The sequence below is a fragment of the Oncorhynchus keta genome, chromosome 14, assembly GCF_023373465.1.
Source record: "Oncorhynchus keta strain PuntledgeMale-10-30-2019 chromosome 14, Oket_V2, whole genome shotgun sequence".
NCBI lineage: Eukaryota > Metazoa > Chordata > Actinopteri > Salmoniformes > Salmonidae > Oncorhynchus > Oncorhynchus keta.
The window spans coordinates 19,893,377-19,902,307 of NC_068434.1; the positions used below are offsets into that span (position 1 = coordinate 19,893,377).

An 8,931-nucleotide genomic window follows, 5' to 3' on the forward strand; every position below is an offset into this window, starting at 1 on the left:
TACAGACAAAAAGGTTTTCATTGCACGTTTATATCGGAAATACAGCACTTTATCCATGTTCAACAATATTGAAATATACAAATATATCTTTCAAACATTTCAAATGTGACCTTTCATATTTCAAAATAAACCCAGGCAGTCGCAGTCTGATTTCAACTTTATCATTCTCCTTCAAACTAGGCATTCTAAGCTACCACCATTCATTAAGTGAAAATGAGACTATAAAACCTCTGTCTTTAAGTAGTACTGACTCCTTGGCTTTTCCTGGGGGGTGTTTGGGAGGCTGGCCACTCGCTGCTGCCTGTCATGATCCGCCATGCACACAGCCACAAAGAAAAGAGAGCCTCCAATGACCAGGAAGAGACCCGCAAACCAGCCGGAGAACATGGCCTCGCCATACTCCCAGCGTGGAACGACGTCAGGCAGGTTCTCGTCCCAGAACTCCACCAGGGTCACGTAGGCCACCAGGGAGACGGGGGCCAGTGTTGTGAGCCCCGACACCCAGGACAGCACCCCACTGACAATGAGGAGGCCCCTCTTTAACCCTTGCTGCCTCCTAGAGCCCAGCTCCACCCCCTCCAGGCCTGGGAAGGCCACCACCACGGCTAGGGCCCCAGTACCCACAGACACCAGCATGAGCACCCGGGAAGCCAGCAAGTCCATGGGCAGGGCCATGAGGGATTCAAAGGCTTTACATTGCATCCCAACCTCCTCGGCAAAGATGCAGATGTGCCATAGGCCTGAGTACCAGTTCTCCACTTCGTTCAGCTCTGAGTTCAAGGTCTTCCACAGGGGAATGAAGGTAGTGACCAGAGTAGTGACCAGACCCCCGAATATCACAAAGAGCGCAGTCCTCTCCATGATTTTGGCAGTCAGGAGCACCATCTTCAGTGTCAGTCGTCGTTGCTTACACTCCTCGCACTCTTTCTGCTTCTTTCTCTGTCCCTCTCTCTGTCCTGGCTGAAGAACAGCTAGTGAGTGACTGGGAAGCCCGTCCCCCTCTCCTGTGGTAGCACTTGGACCGACCCAGCCAGCCTGCCTCATCCAGCTTTATAATAGAATGCATAACTGGGAGATAATCCCAGGTCCTAAGGCATTACAAAAGACATATTGTTTTGTTGTAGTGTTAAATATCATTGTAGGGAACAATGGGCTCTGTTTTGAGATGAAACCAGATATGTAAACCAGATATGTCTAGTGGGATCCTGGGACTGAGTGTGGTAACAGAGAAACATGAGCAAGTTGGTCATGGGGGAACAAACAAAAAGAGGAAGGGCCAAAAACTCTCCCAAGGGTGTCCAGTGGCCTGATTCTATGGACTCTTTGATTGGCCACGGCTAATTATTTCAAGTGCTGATGTTACTGATAAGAGCTTATGAGATTAGCTCTTCATGTGAGTGAAGTATTTTATTTTATTTTCTAAAGAAATCTATAGAAAATCAGTTGATTTGTCAGTTGATGTCTCAAGTGTTAAGACTAGAAATAGTGCTCAAAGCAATACTACATACAAAAGACCCCGACACTTGGTGAGGTATTCATTGAGGTCTGGGTTTGTAGCTGACAGGGAACATTAAATCCTATCTGGCCATTCAGCCCTTGAGTCTTTGATTTGTTCACTTCAGGGAAAACATCTTCTTTTAAATGTTACATAAAATCAAATGGAATCAGATGAAAGGAGTCAACATTCCACTGCAAAATCAAAGTTTATCAATTGTTTTCAGACATGAACATTTGAATTTTGTACACATCCCAGGTAATCTGTTTTGTAGACCCAGCTATACGCTGACAATCCAAAATGAATGGTAAGCTTGACTACCGGTAAACAGAAATATCAAAATATCTTTCATTAATCATTCAGTATGTAATAAATAAATATTAAAAACGAAAAACCTATAAGGTATAAGGTCTGATAAACTTGCTTAAATGGAAGGATTTCGCCCCCTCTATTGAAAGCTTATCTCTCACATATCAGTGGAACCTGAAACTGCTAATTTCTAGAGACAAAGGTCAAGGATTAACCTGCGTAGACTTGGACTTCTCCTTCAGCTTTGATTCCCCCTGGCCACCTGCTGGTACAGCAGCTGACATGTGCTCCATTTCCTTCAAGTGGTCCACTGATTCAACATCACCTGCTGAATTTGAAAAAGTAAAATACTTTCACGTTTCTAATGCCAGCTTGCTGCAGCCCAACGACTGAAGGCAGTGTCGGTTGCACACTACTGGAAGACGGTGTGTCAGAGAGAATGAGATCCATTGTGCTGTAATCAGGTCACTCAGTCTCTTTTCTACTATTATGTTTCAGGGACGGGTGGACAAAGCACACAGCAGGAGAAAGAGAGACCTGGTAGTCAATCAAACTGTATCAGGATGTTTTTCTTCTTTAAAAAGTGGTCTACCTTCAGAGTGTTGCTTAATGTGGTTTTGGGAGCCTTTTCTATAAGCAATCACATCTTTGCAATTTGCAAAATGACATTGATAACAATCCCTGTGACAGTTTTCAGCAAAACAACAATTTACACAAAGCCAACCTATATTGGGTGACAGGATGGCGTGTAAGTACATAGACTAAGTGATGAATTTCACATTTGTATTTTTATTTATTTAACCTTTATTTAACTAGGCAAGTCAATTAAGAACAAATTCTTATTTACAATGACAGCCTACACACCGACCAAACCCGGACGACGCTGGGCCAATTGTGACCTGCCCTATGGGAATCCCAATCACAGCCGGTTGTGATTTAAATTGCTACGCCACTCGGGAGCCCATATGTCATTTATTAAGGCTTTGATGGAGTCAATGTGAGAAACATTTGACTCAGTAGCATGTCATCATAGCAAAACACAAAACAGAGTATTTGAGCAGGTTCATATTCCTGCCAACTGTACAGCAGCTGGCTAATCAGAGAATTTTCCAATATAGATCCTGTGTCAAACACCAATATTAAACAAAACCTGGTTCTCCCAAGCTTAAACAAACACGTCTCCAGTACTAGACATGCCATAGCTCATCTGAAACCATTCAGAATTAAATTATACTGATTATATGCTGTGATGTTAAAAATGTCCAAATGTCTTCATTTTATAATAGATCATCAGAGAGGAGCAAATACTTTGATGATACATTTCCCATCCTGTTTGATTTAGTTGCTAAGGAAAGAATTATTGATTTAGTTGCTAAGGAATTAATTATTCCCTCAGAATAATGACCACGTCTTCAATTCTTCTTGAAACACATTTTATATTATAAACTGGGTTGTTTGATCCCTGAATTCTGATTGGCTGACAGCCGTGGTATATCAGAACATTTCTTTTACTGCTCTAATTACATTGGTAACCAATGTATAATAGCAATAAGGCACCTCAGGGGGCTTGTGGTATATGGCCAATATACCAAGGCTAAGGGCTGTATACAGACACTCCGCATTGTGCTGTGCTTAAGAAAAGCCATTAGCCTTTGTATATTGGCCATATACCACACCCTGTTGTGCATTATGGCTTAAATATAGTACATCTATAAAGAGTTCTTCTATGTCACACATATATAATGCATACAGTATGTCAGGGATCATCAACTAGATTCAGCGATGGGACGATTTGTTCTTGAGAGGATAGTCGGGGGGCCGGATCAGAACTACAAATCATTTGTAGACATTTGTATATGTGTCTCTCTATGCATGGGAAAACTTGAGAAACAGATTTCTTCAATTAATTCCTGGTGTTTTTACAGTCTTTTATGTTCAATAATAATAATAATAAAAATAAAATACATATATATTTACAAGGTGCATTGAGAAAGTATTCAGACCCACTTACTTTTTCCACATTTTGTTACATTACAGCCTTTACTAAACTTTAAAAAAAACTTGTTTTCACTTTGTCATTTTGGGGTATCATGTGTAGATTGATAAGGAAATTCAATTTTAGAATAATTTATTAAAAATAAAACAGAAATGAGTATTACATGAGTATTCAGACCCTTTGCTATGAGACAGGAAATTGAGCTCAGGTGCATTCTGTTTCCATTGATCATCCTTGAGCTGTTTCAACAACTTGATTGGAGTCCACCTGTCGTAAATTCAATTGATTGGACATTATTTGGAAAGGCACACACCTGTCTATATAAGGTCGCACAGTTGACGGTGCATGTCAGAGCCAAAATCAAACCATGAGGTCGAAGGAATTGTCTGTAGAGCTCAGAGACGGGGTTGTGTCGAGGCACAGACCTGGGGAAGGGTTCCAAAAAATGTCTGCAGAATTGAAGGTCTCCAAGAACACAATAGCCTCCATCATTCTAAAATGGAAAATGTTTGGAACCACCAAGACATTTCCTAGAGCTGGCTGCCCGGCCAAACTGAGCAATCGGGGGAGAAGGGCCTTGGTCAGGGAGGTGACTAAGATGCCGTCCCTGGAAGGGGTGCGTCACCTGAGTGGGTTGATTCACTGATGTGGTCATCCTGTCTGGGTTGGCGCCCCCCCCCCCTTGGGTTGTGCAGTGGCGGAGATCTTTGTGGGCTATACGCCTCGTCTCAGAATGGTAAGTTGGTGGTTGAAGATATCCCTCTAGTGGTGTGGGGGCTGTGCTTTGGCAAAGTGGGTGGGGTTATATCCTTCCTGTTTGGCCCTGTCTGGGAGTGTCCTCGGATGGGGCCACAGTGTCTCCTGACCCCTCCTGTCTCAGCCTCCAGTATTTATGCTGCAGTAGTTTATGTGTCGGGGGGCGAGGGTCAGTTTGTTATATCTGGAGTACTTCTCCTGTCCTATTCGGTGTCCTGTGTGAATCTAAGTGTGCATTCTCTAATTCTCCCCTTCTCTCCTTCTTTCTCTCTCTCGGAGGACCTGAGCCCTAGGACCATGCCCCAGGACTACCTGACATGATGACTCCTTGCTGTCCCCAATCCACCTGACCGTGCTGCTGCTCCAGTTTCAACTGTTCTGCCTTATTATTATTCGACCATGCTGGTCATTTATGAACATTTGAACATCTTGGCCATGTTCTGTTATAATCTCCACCCGGCACAGCCAGAAGAGGACTGGCCACCCCACATGGCCTGGTTCCTCTCTAGGTTTCTTCCTAGGTTTTGGCCTTTCTAGGGAGTTTTTCCTAGCCACCGTGCTTCTACACCTGCATTGCTTGCTGTTTGGGGTTTTAGGCTGGGTTTCTGTACAGCACTTTGAGATATCAGCTGATGTACGAAGGGCTATATAAAATCAATTTGATTTGACTAAGAACCTGATGGTCACTCTGACAGACCTCCATAGTTTCTCTGTGGAGATGGGAGAACCTTCCAGAAGGACAACCATCTCAGCAGCACTCCACCAATCAGGCCTTTATGGTAGAGTGGACAGAAGCCACTCCTCAGTAAAAGGCACATGACAGCCCACTTGGAGATTCCTAAAAAGGCAAGTAAAGGACTTTCTAACCATGAGAAACAAGATTCTCTGGTCTGATGGCCTGAATTCAAAGCGTCCCATCTGTAGGAAACCTGACACCATCCCTACGCTGAAGCAAGGTGGTGGCAGCATCATGCTGTGGGGATATTTGTCAGCGACACTCATCCAACCTGACAGAGCTAGAGAGGATCTGCAGAGAATAATGGGAGAAACTGCCCAAATACAGTTGTGCCAAGCTTGTTGCATTATACCCAAGGAGACTTGATGCTGTAATCGCTACCAAAGGTGCTTCAACAAAGTATTGAGTAAAAGATCGGAATACTTATGTAAATGTGATATTTCCGTTTTTTAAACATTTCAAAAATCCTGTTTTTGCTTTGTCATGATGGGGTATTGTGTGTAGATTTATGAGGGGGGAAAAACTATTTAATACATTTTAGAATAAGGCTGTATTGTAACAAAATGTGGAAAAAGTCAAGGGGCCTGAATACTATCCGAATGCACTGTATATAACGTTTTTGCTCAGAAAACTTGGAGGCCAAAGAAAACCAACCATGGGCCGCCAGTTGGGTAACCCTGCAGTATGTAGCTTTACTATGCAGGAGAATCAACATTTAACGATGATCCAGGGTTTTTTATATATCATTTATGAAATTATAAAATGTATATATGAGGGAATAAATAGATGAAAAGAATACTTATAAACCATGCTAACTGAAATCAGGCTAACTGAACAAGGATGAGGGGGAGGTTACTTCATGCTAGCACAATATCAGCATTCTCAAAACTGGCCCAGATGTACACATTCAGGTGATCATTGTATAATGTTCAGTATTTTTCTCGCAGGTCATTCAAACATGATTCATTTAGAGAGCGGATCCAAAGTAACCCAGCATCGGTAAAAAGGGACAAGGTTGAGGAAATGTTATGTAAGGTCCACAGTAAATTATTTTTGCATTTTTAATTCAACTTTTATTTAACTAGGCGAAACCCTCCCCTAACCCAGACGACGCTGGGCCAATTGTGCACCGCCCTATGGGACTCCTGATCACGGCCGGTTGTGATTACATCCCAGTTTCAAATCAGGGTCTGTAGTGACACCTCTAGCACTGAGATGCAGTGTTTTAGACCGCTGTGCCACTCGAGAGCCTTAACCCTAACTTATAAGGCAGTGGTGGCTGGTGGAGAGAACCCATCCTCCACATTTCTCCTTTTACCAACCTTCACTGGTGTAATGGAATGACTCATGAGGAAGGGAGCAGACACAGAGGGCTTCGGTAGAGAGAGTAGGTCAACACCCTGGTCCTAGATGTAGGAGCCCATCTCGTAGTATTTTCCTTGGTTTGTTAAGACAAAAGATACTCCCACATGGCACTGTAAGGAGAGTGGACAACAGTGAAGGATAAGTTCCTGTTACTGCTAGATGGCATATATTACTGCATGCTTGGCTGTAAACTGTCTCTTCTCTAACCGCTGTGTAGAGCAGTGGTTCCCAAGCATTTTTGGTTACTGTACCACCAAGCTGTACCCTAGAAGTATCCCCTCATGTGCATTTTACCAGTACGCCTATGGTCTCATGAGTCTTCTCAAGTTCCCCGTGGATAGGCCACGTACCTCCTAGTACCCCCGGTTGGGAACTACTGGTGTAGAGGCTTCCCCCATAGAGTTTGCCCTCAGAGGTTTAGCTTAGCTGTGGAGTGGGGGGCAAAACCTCCCCATGGCTCCAGACACCAGTAGCCCACCCACCTTGATGAACTGGCAGATGAGGATGTGCATTCAGTGCTTCTTCATGTCCCAGGTCTGAGTTTTGTCCGCTGCCTCTAGGATCTGAAAGGAAAGATCAAATGAAGGACATGGAACTGAAGGAGGACGAGTGATGCACACATGTTCAATGACACACTAACAGGATATTAACGGTAGGTGTAGAATACCTGGAGGATGTTCTCCACCATCACATTCATCTCCAGGTTCTGCTTGCAGTAGGCCTGTAGTCTGTTGTTCAGGAAACCGTAGCAATATGGTGCTGCGAACAGGTAGCTGTTATCAAGAGTCAAGGGCTTAATTCATTCATTGCATACAAATGTCAGTTTTGCCAAGTGATAGGAATTCATATTTTTCACGAAATGTATGTTAAAAACAGTGTCCTGTTGTATTGTGCACAAGTGGATGATGTGGAAGATACTAGCCATGTATTGGCTGAGCGGGAAGGATACAGAGATATTTCCAGAGGCATGTTAACATCCCATAGTACATGTAGCAGAGCATGGACTCAAAGGCCTGCATGCTGGGCACCATCTCACCGGTGGAGATGTTCACCTGAAGGCGTGTGTAATGGGCCTATACCATCGGTCCTATTAACCAATGTACAATCATTGGATAATAAAACAGACGAACTACGAGCACATATACAATGGGGCAAAAAAGGATTTAGTCAGCCACCAATTGTGAAAGTTCTCCCACATAAAAAGATGAGAGAGGCCTGTAATTTTCATCATAGGTACACTTCAACTATGACAGACAAAATGAGAAGAAAAAAAATCCAGAAAATCACATTGAAGGATTTTTAATTAATTTATTTGCAAATTGTGGTGGAAAATAAGTATTTGGTCAATAACAAAAGTTTCTCAATACTTTGTTATATACCCTTTGTTGGCAATGACAGAGGTCAAACGTTTTCTGTAAGTCTTCACAAGGTTTTCACACACTGTTGCTGGTATTTTGGCCCATTGCAGATCTCCTCTGGAGTAGTTATGTTTTGGGGCTGTTGCTGGGCAACACAGACTTTCAACTCCCTCCAAAGATTTTCTATGGGGTTGAGATCTGGAGACTGTATATGCTACCAATGGGACATTAAAAACTGTAACTGTTTCACAGAGTCGTGGCTGAAAGATGACATGAATAACATACAGCTGATGGGCTTTACGCTTTTTCGGCAGGATAGAACAGCAGCTTCTGGTAAGACTAATGATGGCGGTCTATGTATTGTTGTAAACAACAGATGGTGCACGAAATCTAAGGAAGTCTCGAGGTTTTGCTCACCTGGGGTAGAGTATCTCATGATAAGCTGTAGACCACACTAGTTACCGCACCCAATGAGCTGTATACGGCAATAAGCAAACAGGAAAATGCTGATCCAGAGGTGGCTCTCCTAAGGGCCAGGGACTTAAATCTATTTCACCTCATTTCTACCAGCATGTTAAATGTGCAACCAGAGGGGAAAAAACTATAGACCACCTTTACTCGTACAAAGCTCTCCCTCGCCCTCCATTTGGCAAGTCTGACCATAATTCCTGATTCCTGCTTACAAGCAAAAACTAAAGCAGGAAGCACCAGTGACTCTGTCATTAAAAAAGAGGTTAGATGAAGCAAATGCTAAGCTACAGGACTGTTTTGATAGCACTGTAACTTTCTTACTTATCATTATTCACGATTCATTCATGATTATCTGGAATCATGGTAGCATCCACATTAAGGCTATATAAACTTTGTCTTCTTAAGGCTATTTAAGCCTTTAATCTTCTTATAGCGATGTAAACCT

General features: G+C 43.0%; 1 protein-coding gene and 1 long non-coding RNA gene across 2 annotated transcripts; both read right to left on the minus strand.

Moving 5' to 3' along the window:
- Window positions 1–1,059, minus strand: cldn26 (claudin 26). The gene has a single exon (XM_035784953.1). It carries the CDS (start codon window positions 1,042–1,044, stop codon window positions 220–222), a length of 825 nt encoding a protein of 274 aa, XP_035640846.1. The 5' UTR covers window positions 1,045–1,059; the 3' UTR covers window positions 1–219.
- Window positions 1,060–6,559: 5,500 nt separating this feature from the next.
- On the minus strand, window positions 6,560–7,424 carry LOC118394205 (uncharacterized). Its single transcript, XR_004827684.2, has 3 exons — window positions 7,325–7,424; window positions 7,140–7,220; window positions 6,560–6,767 (listed from the first exon to the last, which is right to left on the minus strand). It is a non-coding gene; the product is annotated as an uncharacterized LOC118394205 (long non-coding RNA).
- Window positions 7,425–8,931: the final 1,507 nt, after the last annotated feature.

Coding starts and splice junctions, on each gene's coding strand:
- cldn26 (XM_035784953.1), bottom strand. CDS start 1,044: ATGAGGCAGGCTGGCTGGGTCGGTCCAAGTGCTACCACAGGAGAGGGG.